The 24,295-nt window shown below is 47.7% G+C and overlaps 1 protein-coding gene across 3 annotated transcripts in view; it reads right to left on the bottom strand.

Moving 5' to 3' along the window:
* Window positions 1–984: 984 nt before the first annotated feature.
* LOC134908963 (cytochrome P450 2K4-like) overlaps window positions 985–24,295 on the bottom strand; it is a 150,515-nt gene continuing 127,204 nt past the window's right edge. For 2 of the 3 annotated variants that reach the window (XM_063915255.1, XM_063915254.1), the window contains 3 exons: window positions 12,672–12,856; window positions 2,077–2,218; window positions 985–1,298 (listed from right to left, as the gene is read on the bottom strand). In XM_063915255.1, the coding sequence (XP_063771325.1) occupies window positions 1,117–1,298; window positions 2,077–2,218; window positions 12,672–12,856 (509 nt within the window). In that variant the 3' untranslated portion in view covers window positions 985–1,116. The remainder of the gene's footprint in view (window positions 1,299–2,076; window positions 2,219–12,671; window positions 12,857–24,295) is intronic. The other variant, XM_063915253.1, reaches the window with a different exon arrangement.

The following is a 24,295-nucleotide window of genomic DNA, read 5'->3' as shown; positions in this document are numbered from 1 at the left end:
GAGGGTTAGATTACAACAGCTGCGGGATAGGGTTAGGCTACAGCAGCAGAGAGTTAGTCTATGGGAGGGGAGGGTTAGACTGCAGCAACAGAGGGTTAGGATTAGGCTATGAGAGGGTTAGGCTATCATAAGAAAGGGTTAGACTGCAACAGCAGAGGGTTATGGTTAGGCTATGTGAGTCGAGAAGGGTTCGTGTTAGGCTGCAGGAAGGGAGGTTCGGCTTAGGCTGTGGCAGCAGAGGGATAGGGTTAGGCTATGGGAGGGGTGGGTTAGGGTTAGGCTGCATGAGGGCAGGTTAGGGTTAGCCAGACCCAGCAGACACTGCTGGAGCTGCCAGACCTGCCAAATCAGGTATGTCACTACTAGACCCCAGGTCTGTTTTGTCCACATTTTAATCACATCAACATTTTCACTGTGTCAACATGATGAATATCAATGGGGTTAATGTTAATGCCAATTATGATGACATGCTGCATGTCGGCATTACAACTATTTTGAAATTCTTCTGTTGACATAACGAAAGCTGGCAAAATGTACAAAACACTACAGAATACAGCATTACTGTTATTAGTACTACAGTATATGGAGTAATACATCTTTCAGATGCTATGAAATTGAATGAGTCAGACATTGCACAGGGGATGGGGTGTGATTCTCTCAGATATATATGGGAATTATTAAGCAGCTATTGATGTGATGGGAAAGATGTAAAGTGTCAGTGATCAGTGATGTCATTGTACTGTAACTTTATCTCTGATCTGATGAAACATGTGACTCTTAAGGCCCATACACACTTGACGATGTCGCTCTGTGAGCGACATCGTCTAACGTCTCCCCCTCCCTGGCCGGCCGGTCGGCGGCCGCCTGTACGCACTGAGCGATATGACCGCTCATATTGCTCAGTGACGTCACGCCCCCGCCAGCCCTGCATGACGGGCGTGGACGACAGTCCACATCCTTCATGCATGCCCTACCGACAGCGGTCGTCGCTGGCGGCATACACACTTAATGATATAATGAGCGACGTCGCTCAAGGAGGGGGAAAATGAGCGACGTCGCTCATTATATCGTTAAGTGTGTATGGACCTTTAGTGTTTGGTGCACATGTAATGGATTTCAGAAGCGAGGCACAGCGCATATCATCTGCTTCATTGGTGTACTTGTAATTCCAACTCCAGGGGTCATGTTAACATGACCAATGCCAGGGGGCAAGCAGAATGTGAATTTCTGTAACAGGCTTGTAAAGAAGATGAAGAGCTCCATCCTTGCGAGATTCTCTCCAGCACAGACTCTGCGACCTAAAAGACAGAAGACAATTAGCGATACGTATATGTCACCCCTGCCTTCCCAGTGACTTACTATCTCCCTGTCACCCCTGTCTCCTCGGTCACCAACTATCTCCCTGTCAACCCTGCCTCTCCAGTCACCCACTATCTACCAGTCACCCCTGCCTCTCCAGTCACCCACTATCTACCTGTCACCTCTCCCTCTCCAGTCACCCACTATCTACCAGTCACCCCTGCCTCTCCAGTCACCCACTATCTACCTGTCACCTCTCCCTCTCCAGTCACCCACTATCTAGCTGTCACCCCTGCCTCTCCAGTCACCCACTATCTACCTGTTACCCCTACCTCTCCATTCACCCTCTATCTACCTGTCACCCCTGCCTCCCCAGTCATCCATCTACCTATCACCGCTGCCTCCCCAGTCACCCACTATCTACCTGTAACCTCTGTCTCATCAGTCACCCACTATCTACCTGTCCCCGTTGCCTCCCCAGTCACCCACTATCTACCTGTCACCCCTGTCTCATCAGTCACAAACTATCTCCTTGTCACCTACTATCTCCCTGTACCCTTGGGGGTACAATTGTGTGAGTACGTCCTTTTCTTGTGAAACCACACCCCTTTTGTGGAGTGTCTCTGCTGTCCATTTAAAAAGTTTATCCCATCAATGGGCACCACAATTTCTATTTGCTTACCAAAAAAATTAAGCTTGGCACAGCCCTGACTGTGGTGCCATTGTTTTAGTAACATTAATATAATACAGCACAAAGGCCGGGCACACAGTACATACCTGCAGAGAATGGCAGAAACGCATCTTTCTTGATAAAATTTCCTTTGGCGTCAAGAAAATGATTTGGGTAAAACTCATCAGGTTTCTCAAATTGGGTCTTGTCTTTCAGCACAGATGTGAGTAGTGGGATTATGAAGGTTCCCTAGGATGAGAGACACTTGTGTATAAAGGATGAACAGCTGGGACAAAGGGGGTCATTCCGAGTTGATCGCTCGCTAGCAGTTTTTAGCAGCCGTGCAAACGCATTGTCGCCGCCCACCGGGGAGTGAATTTTTGCTTTGCAGAAGTGCAAACGCCTGTGCAGCAGAGCGCCTGCAAAAACATTTTGTGCAAAGCAAGACCAGCCCTGGACTTACTCTTCGTGTGCGTTGATTCTAACGTTGGAGGGTTGGCTTTTGACGTCACACATCCGCCCAGCGTTCACCCAGCCACGCCAGCATTTTCCTTGGCACGCCTGCATTTTCCTTGGCACGCCTGCATTTTTCCAAACACTCGCAGAAAATGGTCAATTAACACCCAGTAAACGCCCCCTTCCTGTCAATCTTCTTGCGGCCGCCACTGTGACTGAAAACGTTGCTAGAACCTGTGCAAAACCACAATTCTCTTTATAACCGTACGTCGCGCGTGCACATTGCGGTGCATACGCATGCACAGATTAACCGATTTTTACACTGATCGCTACGCCGCGAACAACGGCAGCTAGCGATCAACTCGGAATGACCCCCAATGATATGTTAGCCAGTAACTATCCTGAAAGCTTCAATTACTTGCCGGTCACATGAAGGATGTTATTATTGTGTATTTATATATCGCCACCATATTACACAGCGCTGTCTCATCAGTCCCTGCTCCACTGGTACTTACAGCAGAGTATCTCAAATGCAGTCCTCAAGGCACCCCAACGGTTTAGGTTTTAGGTATATCCACATGGCTCAGCAGAGATGGTTAAATCAAATTGACTGAGATGCTTATTAAGTCACCTGTGACCAAGCACGGCTAAAGTTAAAACCTGGACTGTTATGGTACCCATGTTTGAGAACCTCTGGCTTACAGCCTATATTACCTATCACATAAACATACACACACGGGGTTCATTTTATCAGCACCTATCAGCCAATTGAGCAACCAGCATATTTTTGTGTTGTAGGAGGAAACCAGGGTAACAAGAGTAATCCTTCACAGACATGGGGAGAATATACAAACTCTACACAGATAGTGCCCTGGTTGGAATTGAATCCATCATCCCCACCCTGGTTTTAATAAAGTTAGGAGCACTGTCATTTCAAAGAGAAGAGTCTTCTCTCATATTATATTGCCCATGTGATCACACGATGGCACCCTACAGCCATGGCCAAACGTTTTGAGAATGACACAAATATTAATTTTCGCAAACTCTGCTGCCTCAGATTTTATGATGGCAATTTGCATATTCTTCAGAATGTCGTGAAGAGTGATCAGATAAATTACAATTGATTGCAAAATGCCCTCTTTGCCATGACAATGAACTTAATCCCCAACAAAAATTTCCACTGCATATGAGCCCAGCCACAGAAGGAGCAGCTGACATCATGTCAGTGATTCTCTCGTTAACGTGAGAGTGTTGACGAGGACAAGCCTGGAGATCACTCTGTCATGCTGATTGAATTAGAATAACAGACTGGAAACTTTGAAAGGAGGGTGTTGCTTGAAATCATTGTTCTTCCTCTGTTAACCATGGTTACCTGCAAAGAAACACATGCAGTCATCATTGCTATGCACAAAAAGGGCTTCACAGGCAAGGATGTTGCTGCTAGTAAGATTGCACCTAAATCAACCATTTATCGGATTATCAATAACTTCAAGGAGAAAGGTTCAATAGTTGTGAAGAAGGCTTTAGGGCACCCAAGAACATCCAGCAAGAATCAGGACGTCTCCTAAAGTTGATTCAGCTGTGGGATTGAAGCAGCACCAGTGCAGAGCTTGCTCAGGAATGGTGGCAGGCAGGCGTGAGTGCATCTACACACACAGGGGCAGATGTATTAAGCCTGGAGAAGTGATAAAGCAGTGATAAGTGCAAGGTGATAACGCACCAGCCAATCAGCTCCAATATGTAAATTGACAGTTAGGAGCTGACTGTCTGGTGCGTTATCACCTTGCACTTATCACTGCTTTATCACTTCTCCAGGATTAATACATCTGCCACACAGTGAGGCAAATACTTTTGAAGGATGGTCTGGTGTGAAAAAGGAAGCAAAGTAGTCACTTCTGTCTAGGAAAAACATCAGGGACAGACTGATTTTCTGCAAAAGGTATAGGGATTGGACTGCTGAGGACTGAGGTAAAGTAATTTTCTCTGATGAATTGGGGCATCTGGAAAACGCTTGTCCAGAGAAGGAAAGGTGAGCGCTACCATCAGTCCTGTGTCAGGCCAACAGTAAAGCATCCTGAGACCATTCATGTGTGGGGTGGCTCCTTAGCCAAGGGACCGGGATCACTCACAATTTTACCTTAGAACACAGCCATGAATAAAGAATGGTACCAAAACATCCTCCAAGAGCAACTTCTCCCAACCATCTAAGAACAGTTTGGGGAGGAACAATGCCTTTTCCAGCATGATGGAGCACCTTGCCATAAGGCAAAAGTGACAACTACCATAAGTGGTTCAGGGAACAAAACATAAAAATTTTGAGTCCATGGCAATGAAACACCCCAGACCTTAATCCCATAGAGAACTTGTGGTCAATCCTCAAGAGGCAGGTGGACAAACAAAAACCCACAAATTCTGACAAACTCCAAGCATTGATTAGGCAAGAATGAGCAGCCATCAGTCAGTATGTGGCCCAGAAGTTGATTGACAGCATGTCAGGGCGAATTGCAGAGGTCGTGAAAAAGAAGGGTCAACACTGCAAGTATTGACTCTTTGCATAAACTTAATGTAATTGTCAGTAATAGCCTTTGACACTTATGAAATGCTTGTAATTTTACTTCAGTATACCATAGTAACATCTGACAAAAAGGTCTAAAAACACAGAAGCAGCAAACTTTGTGAAAACCAATACTTGTGTTATTCTCAAAACTTTTGGTACACTACAGAAATAATAACAGATTCAGGACATGTGGCCAGGGTCCTAAAAATATCCTTCATCCTGTTATCTAGAGACTCAGTGGCATTTCTTTTTGTAAATAAGGGAGTCCCCGCTTCCAGGCTTCAGTATAATCAGTGGACCCCTCATTTATGCATTACTGTAGGATGTCTGTTTTTTTAATATGGAGTGCCTTATTGGGTGACCCATAGTATTCCAACATATTCTATGCATTTCATTAAAAAACATAATGTACATTTTTCGAGTGCAGATATTATTATGAAATTCGTGTGCAGTATATGGCTTTTTTTCTCTGTTTTAGAAGGTGAATTTATGCCAAAGCAAGTTTTGTTTAGGAAATAACACAAATACAATTAATACTTGCCGACCTGACTGCACCCTCTTCCAGGAGGGGGCAGCGCGGATGGTGCATAGAGGGCATGACCAGCGGGTTTTGGGCTTACCGGGGGTGTGGTCGGCTGGATGGTGGGCATGCCAAAGGCATGGCCTCAGGAATGCATCATTGTGCTCCACCTCCACTCTACAGTGCAGAGGAAACTGTAGAGCAGGGCTACGATGACGAGATCAGCACTAATCACATCACTGCCCCCCCCCCCCCCCTCACTGCACACTTTTACTAAAAGATGAAGGGGAGTGCAGGCCAGATCAGGGAAATTTACCTGCCTTTCTGGGGGGCCGGGAGGGTCACCCAATTTTTCGAGGGCCTCCTGGCCATTCCTGTAGGGTAGGCAAGTCTGATACAATTACATTTGGTTTGGATTCTTTCAATTTCAATACAAAAAAAAAAATGTGGGCAAATTTTTATTTGTCTTGTCAGGAGGAATAAACAAACTGATGCTATCTGCTATGGATCAAACTCTTCTGATTAAAAAACAAAAAACAAAACAAGGGATAATTTGGGTGGGTTCTGTCAGGGCCGGTGCTAGGATGTTTGGCGCCTCTCTGCAAACTGTAAATTTGTGCCCTTTCCCATACTTAAGAGAGGGACAGTGTGCCACCGAAGGTGCATACAGCAAAAAGGGTTGTGGTTTCACAAGGAAGGGGTGTTCCCACACAATTGTACCCCTAATTTACGTTACGCCACACAGTAGCACAATCTAGTTCACATTACACTGCATACAGTGCTCTTGATCCATATTACACTACTTTACAATACACAGTAGAGCCTCTTCTTCAGGGCATAAAGTGGTCCTGGAGAGGTTGTGGAACTCATTTCCCTTGCCACTGTCGAAGTCAAAAAAATATTACATACACAGCACATGTAAACTCCACACTGATGAGTCGCTGTGCGTGCGAATACATGCAGCATGCACAGGATATATGGTAGCATATTCATTCACACAGACAAGCCACAAGGATCTAGTCAACACATATATCATACCACACATAAATTAAACATGTCAAGCACGAGACATTATAAGGTTTTAAATTATATAATGGAGTATAATATCATGTATGTGTATTGTTGGAGCGGAGCAAGATGGACATGTCGTGCTTGGTGTCAAAATGATCAGAGGAATGAGTGGATTTGTTTGGTGCCTGTGGTTGGATTGTAGCACATTGCAATAAGTAGTTATGATTAAATGTAGGAATATGAAGTCACTCTTATTGGAACAAAGGGATATTCCTGAAAGGAAGCATGTGGCCAGGAAGCCAGAGGCCAACCCCTATGATGTCATCTTCAAGGCTTGCATATGAACTGACCAATGACTCATCATGAATGAGAAAGTTCCCTCCCCTGGACCAATAACAGAAGACATGTACTCCCCCAACATACACAGTGTATAGCTGATCCCAGACACAAGAAGTTCTGTTTTGCTGGGTGCTGTTCGAGATGCTGTCTTTGCAGTTGCTGTTAGCTGGTGTTGAGTCAGATCCAGAGATGGAGGAAATGGAGCGAAGTGTGCATAGAGGGACAGGGAAATGGTAATTGTATGCTGTGGCTGTGACTGTAACTGTATGGATTCTTTTGTAACAACTGCTTCCTATGTAATTGTAAATTTGTAACCATATACATACTGTACATGTGATATATTGTATACATATCCTTTTAATATCCAATATATACATCAATGAGCGTTGGACCTCAGCCAAAATGAGTGCGTATACTTGTTTTCTCTTAAGGGATGTAGTGTTTGCGACGTAGAGCGCACTTTTATCATATATGGTAATAAGATGCGCCTTGCGTCTGCAACAGATATTAGCACTGGCATTTTAAGTATTTATTAGAAATTAATTTGAATCTAACACCACCTTCTCCCTTCCCATTACTCGTGCCAGGGCCGATAGTAGGGTGTTCGGCGCCCTCTGCAAACTACAGTGCCCTAACCCCTATACTGTCTAAAGGAACAGATGCACACTGAAGGCACACATTGCAAAAAACAGGTGTGGAATCACAAGGAAGGGGCATGGCCACACAATATCAGTGCCGCTTATACACATAATAATGCCCAGGGTAGCAGTGCCACTTATACACATAATAAAGCCCATGGTAGCAGTGCTGTTTATGCACATGCCCACAGCATCAGTGCCTCTTGTACACATGCCCACGGTATCAGTGCCGCTTGTACACATGCCCATGGTACCAGTGCTGCTTATTCAAATGGCCAAGGTATCAGTGCCAGTGCCGCTTATACACAATCTGTCAATGTATGAACAGTGGCACAGTGTATGCACAGTGGCACAAATTGTAGATAATCTCCAGCCAATTCCCACCAGTTTTCTGCAACCTGAATCCCCCCGTGTTTCTGCAGCTCAAGCCTTCCAGTGTCTCCCCAGTTCCAGCTAGACAAATAATGCATTTGTTTTACATTATATTATCTGGGGAAAAAAATCTGCACCATGCCATATATCAAAAAGTTATAGCACCAGTAGGATAAATCTAGCAAAATCCTGGCAAAATTTACAGCAATGAATATCTCCCCAAACACAATATGTAGCAATAACAGACAGGCAGGGTAAAATTCAAAGGCATCTATAGAGGGGCAAAATGAACTGCTATTATTCAATTGCTGGTGGCATTTAGCTATAAGAGGAAAATGGTAGATTTTTGTGGAAGGAAATATTGCTTAGGAAGGGCAAGTAGGGGAAAGGAAGGAAATTAATAAAAGAGGAGGGGTGATATGGAAGGAGGGTTCATTTGGGCAGCAGGCTGTGTGGGTGAGGAAGGAAATGAATAGAAGCGAAGGGGTGATATAGGGGGGTAGTTTGGGCAGCAGGCTGTGTGGGTGAGGAAGGAAATTAATAGAAGAGAAGGGGTGATATAGGGGGGTAGTTTGGGCAGCAGGCGGTGTGGGTGAGGAAGGAAATGAATAGAAGAGAAGAGGTGATATAGGGGGATAGTTTGGGCAGTAGGCTGTGTGGGTGAGGAAGGAAATGAATAGAAGAGAAGAGGTGATATAGGGGGATAGTTTGGGCAGTAGGCTGTGTGGGTGAGGAAGGAAATGAATAGAAGCGAAGGGGTGATATAGGGGGATAGTTTGGGCAGCAGGCTGTGTGGGTGAGGAAGGAAATGAATAGAAGAGAAGGGGTGATATAGGGGGGTAGTTTGGGCAGCAGGCTGTGTGGGTGAGGAAGGAAATGAATAGAAGCGAAGGGGTGATATAGGGGGGTAGTTTGGGCTGCAGGCTGTGTGGGTGAGGAAGGAAATGAATAGAAGAGAAGGGGTGATATAGGGGGGTAGTTTGGGCAGCAGGCTGTGTGGGTGAGGAAGGAAATGAATAGAAGCGAAGTGGTGATATAGGGGGATAGTTTGGGCAGCAGGCTGTGTGGGTGAGGAAGGAAATGAATAGAAGCGAAGGGGTGATATAGGGGGGTAGTTTGGGCAGCAGGCTGTGTGGGTGAGGAAGGAAATGAATAGAAGCGAAGGGGTGATATAGGGGGATAGTTTGGGCAGTAGGCTGTGTGGATGAGGAAGGAAATGAATAGAAGAGAAGGGTTGATATAGGGGGATAGTTTGGGCAGCAGGCTGTGTGGGTGAGGAAGGAAATGAATAGAAGCGAAGGGGTGATATAGGGGGGTAGTTTGGGCAGCAGGCTGTGTGGATGAGGAAGGAAATGAATAGAAGAGAAGGGGTGATATAGGGGGGTAGTTTGGGCAGCAGGCGGTGTGGGTGAGGAAGGAAATGAATAGAATAGAAGAGAAGGGGTGATATAGGGGGATAGTTTGGGCAGCAGGCTGTGTGGGTGAGGAAGGAAATGAATAGAAGAGAAGAGGTGATATAGGGGGATAGTTTGGGCAGTAGGCTGTGTGGGTGAGGAAGGAAATGAATAGAAGCGAAGGGGTGATATAGCGGGATAGTTTGGGCAGCAGGCTGTGTGGATGAGGAAGGAAATGAATAGAAGAGAAGGGGTGATATAGGGGGGTAGTTTGGGCAGCAGGCTGTGTGGGTGAGGAAGGAAATGAATAGAAGCGAAGGGGTGATATAGGGGGATAGTTTGGGCAGCAGGCTGTGTGGGTGAGGAAGGAAATGAATAGAAGCGAAGGGGTGATATAGGGGGGTAGTTTGGGCAGCAGGCTGTGTGGGTGAGGAAGGAAATGAATAGAAGCGAAGGGGTGATATAGGGGGATAGTTTGGGCAGTAGGCTGTGTGTATGAGGAAGGAAATGAATAGAAGAGAAGGGGTGATATAGGGGGATAGTTTGGGCAGCAGGCTGTGTGGGTGAGGAAGGAAATGAATAGAAGCGAAGGGGTGATATAGGGGGGTAGTTTGGGCAGCAGGCTGTGTGGATGAGGAAGGAAATGAATAGAAGAGAAGGGGTGATATAGGGGAGTAGTTTGGGCAGTAGGCGGTGTAGATGATGAAGGAAACGAATAGAAGAGATGGGGTGATATAGGGGGGTAGTTTGAGCAGCAGGCTGGGTGGGTGAGGAAGGAAATTAATAAGGGGGGCACAGTTTGAGCAGCTTGGTGGGTGAGGAGAGGGTTAGAGGAAAGGAGGTGATGTGGGCAGCTGTGCACTCTCACAGAACACCCCCCCCCCCCCAAAAAAAAAACCCCAAAAAAAACCTCCAACTCCAATTCGGCTCCTGGTAGCAATGGCTGATGTGAGACGCTGACAGAGTTGTAGAAGTTAGAAACAAATGCATTTAAAACACTGCGGCAGCTGGCGGGAGGCGGTCCGTCTAGTGCTTCAACCCCCACTTTGTGCTTACCACATTAGTTTGGCCGCGATAGTAGGGTGCACCCATCCAATCGGGATAGCAGGGGGGGATGAGAGGAAGCGGAAATGGAGGTGATCCTGGGGCTTGTATGCTTACATGCTGTGCCTGTGATAATTGGCCATGGGACGCACACGCTGCCAGCCAGCCTGTCGCTGACTTTCTGTCTACTGTGAGTGACAGCGTGCGGTGTGGCTCAGTACAAATGCCATCCCGACTCAGTCAGCGTGTATATGGCTGTCCCCAGGGGAAGGGGGGGTATATTCCACCCTGCCGCCCAGCCCAGCCTGCTCCTCTGTGCCCCCCTCTTATAGCTGGAGCCCGGCTGCGAATGACTCCTTTTCCTCCCAGATTTCCGCCACTACTGCCTGTCATACAGTCTGACAGGCGCTGTGGCATCCGGCAGCAGCAGGATCACAGAGAGAGCAGGGAAATCGCCTCTCATGCCCGGCGCCAACCTGCTTTGCAGACTCTGCTGAGCGGGTAGCGCCGGGCCTAGGTTCTGTACAAGTAAATTACTTGCATTGATGTTGGACTGTTACCAGCCAGTAAAGTTGTTTAAAAAGTGATCATTTTCTCATCAGATAATTTTCCTGCTTTCATTATTCACCCAATTGTACTAAAAAAAAACCCATTTATTACAGCATATAACGTTGACCGAACATATAGAGACATTTTTGTTGCCTACGCTTCAGGTAGCTCACTAAAGAAGGGTACACACTGTCCAATTTTTTTGTCATCTCAACAATCGAGGTGATTTTCTGGCAAATCGATGGCATCAGTACCTGAGTTACACACTGAGGGGTCTATTCATGAAGCAGTGAAAAGAGTGGAGAAGTGAGCCAGTGGTGAAGTTGCACATGGCAACCAATCAGCATTGAATTAACATTTATCATTTGCATACTATACAATTGTACGGAGCAGCTGATTGGTTTCCGTGGGCAACTTCTCCACAAGGCTCACCTCTCCTCTCATTTCACTGCTTCATGAATAGGTCAGATTATCAAGAATGCCCACACATCACGATATCATGAGATTGAGGGCCTAATTCAGACATGATCGCAGCAGCAAAACCCAAATCTAACTCTCTCTGCACATGTAATATCTGCCCACCCGCACTGTACATGGTTTACCCATTAGAGAACAATTTTGCTGCTGCAATCAAGTCTGAATTAGGCCCTGGTTTATTGGTGAAAATCAGAAATGATTATTCATACATCATACAATCAAACAGGGTTAGCGCCCGATTATAGGGAAATTGGTCCAGAAATTGGATAGTGTGTACATAGCTTAACAGTAACATATTGCCTCTGGACATTTAATCTTAATAAGCAGAAGAAATCTACATTCCATGAATGAAGATACTGATTATAATAACTTCAATATTATTACAGTGAATAAAAAAAAAGCATTACAGGTTGAGTCTCCCTTATCCAAAATGCTTGGGACCAGAGGTATTTTGGATATGGGATTTTTCCGTATTTTGGAATAATTAGATACCATAATGAGATATCATGGCGATGGGACCTAAATCTAAGCACAGAATGCATTTATGTTACATATACACCTTATACACACAGCCTGAAGGTCATTTTAGCCAATATTTTTTATAACTTTGTGCATTAAACAAAGTGTATGTACATTCACACAATTCATTTATGTTTCATATACACCTTATACACAAAGCCTGAAGGTCATTTAATACAATATTTTTAATAACTTTGTGTATTAAACAAAGTTTGTGTACATTGAGCCATCAAAAAACAAAGGTTTCACTATCTCACTCTCACTCAAAAAAGTCCGTATTTCGGAATATTCCGTATTTCGGAATATTTGGATATGGGATACTCAACCTGTACTATATTTCCCACACAATGAAAAATAATGAATAGATTTACTATAGTTATTTATCTATGTAAATTAAATATTACAATAAATAAATAAATTAATACAATTTGACAATTAATCATTTTCTTTTCTTTTAGAGTATTTTCTGTATTTCTGGTTATTTTAAATTTTATTGTTCTGGAGCCTATTTTCCCTAAAATTTGCATTTTTATTACTATGTCAGGAAATGTCCCCTTAAATAAATTGTTTCAATGAATCATTCATTTCTCGTTAATATCAGAATTCTCATTAGTAACAATAACCTATAGAATTTGGAAATGGAAGTTATGTTCACATTACTGTATTAGCTGAATGAGCAAAGATGAATAATTTGGATGATAATTTGGATAATAAGGATTCATTGAGCAGTACAACAATTTTGACATAAAAAGCTGTAACAATACATAAAAAAATATCTTTGCAGATGATGCAAATATAAGCAATGTAGAGCATATCAAATACTCACTTTTGGAATAAAATATCCCTTAAAGGTCACATCTCTAGATGTCTCATGGATCACACCAAGCGGGATTATGTCAGAAAACCTCTGGATCTCATGTACGACTGCGTAGGTAAAAGGCATCTGCCCCCGGTGGCTGTACAAAGGTTGTGCGGATCCAACCACTCTGGAGATCTCTTCTTGGACCTTTTCTAATTAGGATAAATTATAAACAGACATGTCTGAGATAATATATATTTTGGAGGCACCCCGAAGTAAAAATAGACCAACCTATGGATAAGATAGAGTGTAGGGTTGGAGCAGGCTACCACTAGCCGCACATGAGTATAGTCTTGCGAGCCTGAGTGTGTGCTCAGACAAGTCTGGTGTCTGCATTCATTTGAACCTTAATAGTGATTGGTAACAACGCTATGAGAGGGACATAAACTGTAATGTGGTCTGTGTGTAAAACATGACAGGACTCTGGAGCACTGCAAAAGTGTGTCTTTACTCTCTGAGTGCATAACCAACATGGCCACCAGGACACTACTGGGGCAAAGAGTTGTTGCTTGGTTGATGAATTGGTTACATAACTGTCTCACAGCACGGAGGTGTTTGTCTCGATTCCCACCATGGCCCTAACTGTATGCAGTTTATATATTCTCTCCACATTTGAGTGGGTTTCCTCTGGGTACTCCGGTTTCTTCCCACAATCCAAAAATATACTGCTAGGTTAACTGGCTTGTGACAAAGAGTATCCGTAGTGAGAAAGTACTGCCAGATTAACAATGGGGCGGGTGGAGCTGCAGCTCCAGGCCCCCATGAAAATAGGTCCACTGTATACGCTGCATGTTGACGACCAGTGCAGCAAGACCTTAATCTGGCACTGTGTGAGTGTGTGTGTGTGTGTGTGTGTGTGTGTGTATGTGTGTTTGTGTGTGTGTGTGTGTGTGTGTGTGTGTACATGTAACATAGAAACAGACTTTTACGGTAGAAAAAAGAACCACTTGGTTTATCTAGTCTGCCCTAACCACGTATATGCACACACGTACACACTAGTGTGGATTGCTCTGGCTGGGCCACTTTGGGGCATCACTATTTCACATTTATTTGTTACACTTATATACTCAGCAGCTACTTTCACTTGCTTAACACTCTGATTTTTGTTACTGCTCTCCTTTATTTTTGCGATACCCTGGGGTGGTTTGGGGGTGTAGAGATTAACCTCCGTAATGTTAGGGACCTATCCAATGAGGTCATCTTGACGATTGTGGGCAGGCTCATATATTGGCCAATTTATTCCAAGAACATCAGATATAATTTATAATCACATCTCCTATATAATAGCCCAGATCTGTGACTCTGTGCCTGTGTGTTTAACGCTGGGCGTGGCTAGAAGCTTTCATTGGTTTATCACACCCAGTCCACAGCTGATTGGGCGAGAAACGCCCTCCCACACAGGTTACATCCAATGGGAGGCTCTGCCCTTTGGCTGCTGTGTGTTACCAGAGCAAGAACAACAATGGGGCTGATGGAGCTGCAGCTCCAGATCCACACTCCAAAATAGGCCCACTGCATCTGCATCAACATACCCTCCAACAATCTACACATAAAAATCACTACAAATTCGAAAAGGGGGCATGGCCACGGTTAAAGTGGCGTGGCCATACCCCTTTTCCTATACTTTCAATGGAAGTTTGGAAAGCCAAAAATCGGTACTGACCATAAAAAATGGTCCTGTACCTGCCAAAAAGGTCCAGCTGGAAGGTATGCCACTGCATCTCTAGCAAGTATCTGCACTGTAGATAGGGGGAAAAAAAATTATTTCACTTCAGCGTCCTCTATCCTGCTGCCAGTCCGCCTGCCCCCTCCGACATCAACAATCCCCACTCCCTAGCCGCGGCGCAGGTGGAACAAAAGCTGCTGCGGCCACCGGCATAGATGTGTATGAAAGCGGCGCAGCGGAAGGCTTTCATAGCCCTCCCTGCGCCGCATACTCTCTGAGCCCCGGAGCCTCCTCTGCGCGTGATGTCACAGAAGTCCCTCCCCGCCACAGCCGCGCCCAGATTCCCAGAGGCCCTCACTCTGCAACACAGCACCTGGCATGCCGGGGCCTAGAAGTCCCGAGATGGCTAATGAAATGAATACAGTGGGTGATATCGCGGAGGGTAATGTCTGGACGCTAAATCAATGTAACAGGTGACAGTGCTGTGCAGTGAACTGGGTGTGCAGTGTCACTGACACTGCACAGCACTCTTACCTTTTACATTGATTCAGTGAGTCAGTGAGTCAGTCAGTTCTGTGGCTCTCCCGGAGACTTGCACAGCAGCCAAGAAGCCAGTCACTATTGTTAGTGCCGGTGTCCCAACGCGCCGCATTACAGGGAAGTAGACGCACCAAATAAACTACAGCTCCCAGCAGCCCTTAGCGCCGAAGCATTCCGGCGCTAAGGCCTGCTGGGAGCAGTAGTTCATTGAGTGCATCTTGTTCCCTGTAATGTGGCGCGTTGGGACACCGGCGTTAACAGTAGTGACTGGCTTCTTGGCTGCTGTGCAAGTCTCCGGGAGAGCCACTGCCAAAGGGAGGACAGCAGCTTAGCTGCTTCCAGGAGGAGAAGCATTACCCGCCCCTTCCCTACTCGCAGTACCTCCGGGTTCCATCCGTGGCACCCCCACACCCCGCCTCACCACCAACAGTGGCTCTGAAAGCCCTCCTCCACCCGCAGCACACCCGCTCCTCCCCCACCTGCAGCACCACTGCACCCAGTAGCGCATGCAGGGGGGGGGTTCCGAGTACCTGGAAACCCCCCCTGATGAGCCAAATGCTTATTTGTGAGACGGAGACAGCAGTGTCTCCGTCTCAGCAATAGCCGCGATCGCAACAGCGACCACGGAGCTACTGCATAAAGTCCGGGGAGAGCTGCTGGCTGCGCATGCTCAGCCGCAGCAGCTCTCTCCCTCCTCACAGAATAGTCTGCTCGTGCCTCCCACAGCTCCCAGCCCCTCTTGGTATGTATACCACCTATACTGTATACAAGGGTATGTGTATGTATGTATGTATTTACAGGGATGTACAGTATATGCATTTGTGTATGTATGCATGTGTGTTTGTGTATGTATGAATTAGTGATGTGCACCGGACATTTTTCGGGTTTTGTGTTTTGGTTTTGGATTCGGTTCCGCGGCCGTGTTTTGGATTCGGACGCGTTTTGGCAAAACCTCACCGAAAATTTTTTGTCGGATTCCGGTGTGTTTTGGATTCGGGTGTTTTTTTCAAAAAACCCTAAAAAACAGCTTAAATCATAGAATTTGGGGGTCATTTTGATCCCATAGTATCATTAACCTCAATAACCATAATTTCCACTAATTTCCAGTCTATTCTGAACACCTCACAGCATTATTTTTAGTCCTAAAATTTGCACCGAGGTCGCTGGATGGCTAAGCTAAGCGACAAAAGTGGCCGACACAAGCACCTGGCCCATCTAGGAATGGCACTGCAGTGTCAGGCAGGATGGCACTTCAAAAAAATAGTTCCCAAACAGCACATGATGCAAAGAAAAAAAGAGGCGCACCAAGGTCGCTGTGTGACTAAGATAAGCGACACAAGTGGCCGACACAAACACCTGGCCCATCTAGGAGTGGCACTGCAGTGTCAGACAGGATGGCACTTCAAAAAAATTGTCCCCAAACAGCACATGATGCAAAGAAAAAAAGAAGCGCACCAAGGTCGCTGTGTGGCTAAGCTAAGCGACACAAGTGGCCGACACAAACACCTGGCCCATCTAGGAGTGGCACTGCAGTGTCAGACAGGATGGCACTTTAAAAAAATAGTCCCCAAACAGCACATGATGCAAAGAAAAAAAGAGGCGCACCAAGGTCGCTGTGTGACTAAGTTAAGCGACACAAGTGGCCGACACAAACACCTGGCCCATCTAGGAGTGGCACTGCAGTGTCAGACAGGATGGCCCTTCAAAAAAATTGTCCCCAAACAGCACATGATGCAAAGAAAAAAAGAGGCGCACCAAGGTCCCTGTGTGACTAAGCTAAGCGACACAAGTGGCCGACACAAACACCTGGCCCATCTAGGAGTGGCACTGCAGTGTCAGACAGGATGGCACTTAAAAAAATTGTCCCCAAACAGCACATGATGCAAAGAAAAATGAAAGAAAAAAGAGGTGCAAGATGGAATTGTCCTTGGGCCCTCCCACCCACCCTTATGTTGTATAAACAGGACATGCACACTTTAACGAACCCATCATTTCAGCGACAGGGTCTGCCACACGACTGTGACTGAAATGACTGGTTGGTTTGGGCCCCCACCAAAAAAGAAGCAATCAATCTCTCCTTACACAAACTGGCTCTACAGAGGCAAGATGTCCTCCTCATCATCATCCTCCGATTCCTCACCCCTTTCACTGTGTACATCCCCCTCCTCACAGATTATTAATTCGTCCTCACTGGAATCCACCATCTCAGATCCCTGTGTACTTTCTGGAGGCAATTGCTGGTGAATGTCTCCACGGAGGAATTGATTATAATTCATTTTGATGAACATCATCTTCTCCACATTTTCTGGAAGTAACCTCGTACGCCGATTGCTGACAAGGTGAGCGGCTGCACTAAACACTCTTTCGGAGTACACACTGGAGGGAGGGCAACTTAGGTAGAATAAAGACAGTTTGTGCAAGGGCCTCCAAATCGCCTCTTTTTCCTGCCAGTATACGTACGGACTGTCTGACATGCCTACTTGGATGTGGTCACTCATATAATCCTCCACCATTCTTTCAATGGTGAGAGAATCATATGCAGTGACAGTAGACGACATGTCAGTAATCGTTGGCAGGTCCTTCAGTCCGGACCAGATGTCAGCACTCGCTCCAGACTGCCCTGCATCACCGCCAGCGGGTGGGCTCGGAATTCTTAGCCTTTTCCTCGCACCCCCAGTTGCGGGAGAATGTGAAGGAGGAGATGTTGACGGGTCACGTTCCGCTTGACTTGACAATTTCTCACCAGCAGGTCTTTGAACCTCTGCAGACTTGTGTCTGCCGGAAAGAGAGATCCAACGTAGGTTTTAAATCTAGGATCGAGCACGGTGGCCAAAATGTAGTGCTCTGATTTCAACAGATTGACCACCCGTGAATCCTGGTTAAGCGAATTAAGGGCTCCATCCACAAGTCCCACATGCCTAGCGGAATCGCTCTGTTTTAGCTCCTCCTTCAATGTCTCCAGCTTCTTCTGCAAAAGCCTGATGAGGGGAATGACCTGACTCAGGCTGGCAGTGTCTGAACTGACTTCACGTGTGGCAAGTTCAAAGGGTTGCAGAACCTTGCACAACGTTGAAATCATTCTCCACTGCGCTTGAGTCAGGTGCATTCCCCCTCCTTTGCCTATATGGTGGGCAGATGTATAGGCTTGAATGGCCTTTTGCTGCTCCTCCATCCTCTGAAGCATATAGAGGGTTGAATTCCACCTCGTTACCACTTCTTGCTTCAGATGATGGCAGGGCAGGTTCAGGACTGTTTGGTGGTGCTCCAGTCTTCTGTACGCGGTGGCTGAATGCCGAAAGTGGCCCGCAATTCTTTGGGCACCGACAGCATCTCTTGCACGCCCCTGTCGTTTTTTAAATAATTCTGCACCACCAAATTCAATGTATGTGCAAAACATGGGACGTGCTGGAATTTGCCCAGATGTAATGCACGCACAATATTGCTGGCATTGTCCGATGTCACAAATCCCCAGGAGAGTCCAATTGGGGTAAGCCATTCTGCGATGATCTTCCTCAGTTTCCGTAAGAGGTTGTCAGCTGTGTGCCTTTTCTGGAAAGCCGTGATACAAAGCGTAGCCTGCCTTGGAATGAGTTGGCGTTTGCGAGATGCTGCTACTGGTGCCGCCGCTGCTGTTCTTGCTGCGGGAGGCAATACATCTACCCAGTGGGCTGTCACAGTCATATAGTCCTGAGTCTGCTCTGCTCCACTTGTCCACATGTCCGTGGTTAAGTGGACATTGGGTACAACTGCATTTTTTAGGACACTGGTGACTCTTTTTCTGAGGTCTGTGTACATTTTCGGTATCGCCTGCCTAGAGAAATGGAACCTAGATGGTATTTGGTACCGGGGACACAGTACCTCAATCAAGTCTCTAGTTGCCTCTGAATTAACGGTGGATACCGGAACCACGTTTCTCACTGCCCAGGCTGCCAAGGCCTGAGTTATCTGCTTTGCAGCAGGATGACTGCTGTGATATTTCATCTTCCTCGCAAAGGACTGTTGGACAGTCAATTGCTTACTGGAAGTAGTACAAGTGGTCTTCCGACTTCCCCTCTGAGATGACGATCGACTCCCAGTAGCTACAACAGCAGCGCCAGCAGCAGTAGGTGTTACACTCAAGGATGCATCGGAGGAATCCCAGGCAGGAGAGGACTCGTCAGACTTGCCAGTGACATGGCCTGCAGGACTATTGGCTTTCCTGGGTAAGGAGGAAATTGACACTGAGGGAGTTGGTGGTGTGGTTTGCAGGAGCTTGGTTACAAGAGGAAGGGATTTAGTGGTCAGTGGACTGCTTCCGCTGTCACCCAAAGTTTTTGAACTTGTCACTGACTTATGATGAATGTGCTGCAGGTGACGTATAAGGGAGGATGTTCCGAGGTGGTTAACGTCCTTACCCCTACTTATTACAGCTTGACAAAGGCAACACACGGCTTGACAAATGTTGTCCGCATTTCTGTTAAAATAATTCCACACCGACGAGGTGATTTTTTTTGTAATTTGACCAGGCATGTCAATGGCCATATTCGTCCCACGGACAACAAGTGTCTCCCCGCGTGCTTGACTTAAACAAACCACCTCACCATGAGAATCCTCCTTGTCAATTTCCTCCTCAGCGCTAGCAACACCCATATCCTCATCCTGGTGTACTTCAACAGTGACATCTTCAATTTGACTATCAGGAACTGGACTGCGGGTGCTCCTTCCAGCACTTGCAGGGGGCGTGCAAATGGTGGAAGGCGCCACCTCTTCCCATCCAGTGTTGGGAAGGTCAGGCATCGCAACCGACACAATTGGACTCTCCTTGGGGATTTTTGTGATTTAGAAGAACGCACAGTTCTATGCTGTGCTTTTGCCAGCTTAAGTCTTTTCATTTTTCTAGCGAGAGGATGAGTGCTTCCATCCTCATGTGAATCTGAACCACTAGCCATGTACATAGGACAGGGCCTCAGCCGTTCCTTGCCACTCCGTGTCGTAAATGGCATATTGGCAAGTTTACGCTTCTCATCAGACGCTTTTAATTTTGATTTTTGGGTCATTTTACTGAACTTTTGTTTTTTGGATTTTACATGCTCTCTACTATGAAATTGGGCATCGGCCTTGGCAGACGACGTTGATGGCATTTCATCGTCTCGGCCATGACTAGTGGCAGCAGCTTCAGCACGAGGTGGAAGTGGATCTTGATCTTTCCCTATTTTATCCTCCACATTTTTGTTCTCCATTTTTTAATGTGTGGAATTATATGCCAGTAATATATCAATAGCAATGGCCTACTGTACCGTACTGCTATATATTATATACTGGTGGACAGCAAAATTCTGCACTGTCATCCTACTATATATACTGCGCACAACTAAAATGCACCACAAGTATGGATGGATAGTATACTTGACGACACAGAGGTAGGTAGAGCAGTGGCCTACTGTACCATACTGCTATATATTATATACTGGTGGTCAGCAAAATTCTGCACTGTCCTCCTACTATATATACTGCGCACAACTAAAATGCATCACAGGTATGGATGGATTGTATACTTGACGACACCAGAGGTAGGTAGAGCAGTGGCCTACTGTACCGTACTGCTATTTATTATATACTGGTGGTCAGCAAAATTCTGTACTGTCTTCCTACTATATATACTGCGCACAACTAAAATGCACCACAGGTATGGATGGATAGTATACTTGACGACACAGTGGTAGGTAGAGCAGTGGACTACTTTACAGTACTGCTATATATTATATACTGGTGGTCAGCAAAATTCTGCACTGTCCTCCTACTATATATACTGCGCACAACTAAAATGCACCACAGGTATGGATGGATGGATAGTATACTTGACGACACAGAGGTAGGTAGAGCAGTGGCCTACCGTACCGTACTGCTATATATTATATACTGGTGGTCAGCAAAATTCTGCACTGTCCTCCTACTATATATACTGCGCACAACTAAAATGCACCACAGGTATGGATGGATAGTATACTTGATGACACAGAGGTAGGTAGAGCAGTGGACTACTGTACCGTTCTGCTATATATTATATACTGGTGGTCAGCAAAATTCTGCACTGTCCTCCTACTATATATACTGCGCACAACTAAAATGCATCACAGGTATGGATGGATAGTATACTTGACGACACAGAGGTAGGTAGAGCAGTGGACTACTGTACCGTACTGCTATATAATACTGGTGGTCACTGGTCAGCAAAATTCTGCACTGTCCTCCTACTATATACTACAATGCAGCACAGATATGGAGCGTTTTTCAGTCAGAGAACGTAGATATTTTCAGCACACTTAGCACAGATATTTGCAAGCACACTGAGCACAGATATTTGCAGCACACTGAGCACAGATATTTGCAGCACACTGAACACAGAAACTGAGAGAACGCTGCACGTCCTCTCCCTATCATCTCCAATGCACGAGTGAAAATGGCGGCGACGCGCGGCTCCTTATATAGAATACGAATCTCGTGAGAATCCGACAGCGGGATGATGACGTTCGCGCCCGCTCGGGTTAACCGAGCAAGGAGGGAGGATCCAAGTCTGCCTCGGAACCGTGTAAAATGGGTGAAGTTTGGGGGGGTTCGGATTCCGAGGAACCGAACCCTCTCATCACTAAAAAATACCACTATATTTTACCAACACACGGGATGCCGGCTGTCAGTATACCAACAGTGGCATCCCGTCTGTCGGAAGCGAGGCGGCGAGACTCCTTGTGGGCTTGCTGCGGGCCCGGTTGCTCACTTTGGTCACCACAGGTGATATTCCCACTCAGTTGGTGGCATGGAGCAACTAACCGAGTGGGAATACCCTGTGGATATCGGGATTCCGTTCGTCGGTATTTCACCGGCTGTCCGGATTTTGACATGTCAGTCTCTCGAACACCGGGATCCCGATAGCCACCATTTTGACTGAATCCCATATATATATATATATATATATATATATAAATATGTATATTTATTATATAATATACACATTCACAGATACACACCCTCGGAAACCCCCCTGAGTAAATCCTGTGTTTGCCCCTGACTGCACCCACCCCTCCCCCACCTGCGGCACCCCCACAACCGCTCCTCCCCCACCCACGGTGGCTCCAGACCCCCACCCACGGCACCCACTCACCTGCCACTCCCCCACCCATGTCACCACCACACCAGCCACTCCCCCACCCGCTACCACCCCTCCTCCATCCGTGGCACCCCCGGACCCCCTCCCCTATCCGTATCTCCTCCGCACCCGCCACTCTCCCAACCACAGCATCTACTAGGTGATTCATCAGGCCCTGCGTGTGCTGTTCACACCGTTGCAAGGGGCTACGACCCCTTAACCATCGCACGCGCTTTGTCTGTGCAATATATAACCACTCACACAATTATGATTGGAGGTAATACTCCATATAATACAAATATTGCACACCACAAGGGCGTGCAAGGGTTAAGGGGGTGTAGCCCCTTACGACGGTGTGAAGAGCGCCCATAGGGCGCGATAAATCAGGAGAACGAATTGACAGAATAGGAGAGGAGTGAGTTAAACCTCAGCTAGTCTGGGGGGCAGGACGGTAAGGCATTATGGGAGTTTATTGTTTGCCAATAGGAGTGAACGTTGGGGGTAGGTGGAAAGGGTTTTTAAGCATGGTAAAGGGGCTGGGTCAGCCTCTTCTGCTGTAATCGTGGTAGGGGTGAGTGCTCTTCACCCCCCTTTCTCCTGTGTTCGTGCTGCTTGCCCCTTATTGTTTTTACTCACTTGCCTGGCCTGGGTGCATTTTATATTGTGCCCACCTTAGTGTCCCCCTTTCTGTTGCCCATTACCTCCTGGTTATTTCGTGCTGGCCGCCATGTCCCGTACCCGCCGCTCTGCTGGTGCCCCTTCACGTTATGCTGCTGCTGCCCCCTCTCCATCTCGGGCCCCGGGCCTGAGCGCTGCGCTCACAGCCGGGGCTCAGTCTCCTGGCGACGCTGCGGGTGCCCGTCAGTGTGCACGTGCGGCGGTGCGTGCGTCCGCTCCCACGCTGGCTGTGCCGCGGGTGCCGGGGGATTCTCCCGGCGCAGCGGCGGCTGGTGATGGACGGGGCGCTGGACGGTGAAGGACGAGATTGGGCGGTCGGAGGGTGGAGCCAGCGGGGGTGCCCGCTGGCGGGAATCCCTCTTCGGCTGCGGCGGCGCGGTCCCCGCACCCTCCACTGCTGAGAGTCACTCCGAGGCCCCCAGATGATGAGGGGGTTTTGGTTAGGGTTGCGGCCAGTGGCTCATCCACTGGCCGCCCCTTCCAGGCAGCTCCTGTTTCGCGTGCCCGCGTCCGCAGCTGGCGCTCGTGCTTCCTAGGAGCTCACCCCGCTCCAGCGGGCGGGGCTCCCCGGATTCTTCTGTCATCACAGTGCTGGGCCAGAGAGGGGAGGTGCGGTCAGGGAACGGTGGCCATCCGGTTCCCCATGTGGGCAGGGTCAGTGGGGGCCGGGGCGGTGAGGGGGCGGCTGGCGCATCGCAGGACATTGCGGGTCTGCGGAGGCCGTCTGGCGCCGGTCCCAGATGGGGCCCACCGGGACGGCGCGGCAGCTACGAGAGGGCCGTCCCTGCTGTGGACCCGGGGAGCGGGGGGACCTTTGGGGCTGCGGCTCCGGATCACTCTGCCGTTGTCGGCGATGACGGCGATGACGGCGGCGTTTGCGCCATTTTTGTTGGCTTTGTCCCCGGGTGGCGTTTCCGTGGCTCCCGCTTCGGTCGACGCGGCCGTTCTCCCTGGTGCTTCTGGCCCCTCCATGGCGCAGTTTCTCCAGGCGTGTCGCGCTATGGGCTCCGCCGCTGCGTTGCTGGGTGGCACTGCCCTGTCGCTCGCAGGGGCGTCTGCTTTCATCCCCGCCGGGGGGGCTTCGGCACCCGTGGCGGCTTTCCCTTCTTTTTCAGATTCGGATACTGGTGATGATCGGGAAGAGGAGCCGGTCGTGGCGGACGTTTTGCCTTCAGGAAGCGGGCCAACCGGTGAGTGGGGCACCGATACAGTTACTGTGTCTCGTGGGTCTTCTTCTTCCTCTTCTGGCAGTAGGTCCAGTAGGTCTTCTTCCTCTTCTTCCTCGTTGCAGTCGGCAGCTAGTAGCTCCACGAAGGCTAAAAAGAGGGCTTGCAAGTACGCGCGGCGTGAGGCGCGGCACCGGGATAAGCGGTCTATGAAGAGCGGTAGCAGTTCCCGTAGGGAAAGAAGGCGGCGTAATTTGCCGGGTGTTGTTCGCTGCGATTACACGGCGGTGTTGTGGGGGTTGCGTGAGAGTTGCAGGAAGAAGATTAGGCCGGGGGAATACGTCGACCTTTTCACATTGACGGAGGACACCAAGAGGGGAGGTAAGGAGGTGCTTGCGAAGGGCGGTATTGGGGCGGA

Source organism: Pseudophryne corroboree, chromosome 4 (assembly GCF_028390025.1).
Source record: "Pseudophryne corroboree isolate aPseCor3 chromosome 4, aPseCor3.hap2, whole genome shotgun sequence".
In the NCBI taxonomy this organism is placed as follows: Eukaryota; Metazoa; Chordata; class Amphibia; order Anura; family Myobatrachidae; genus Pseudophryne; species Pseudophryne corroboree.
Note: the sequence above shows the minus strand (reverse complement) of the source record. Positions and strands in the feature narration are given on the sequence as shown.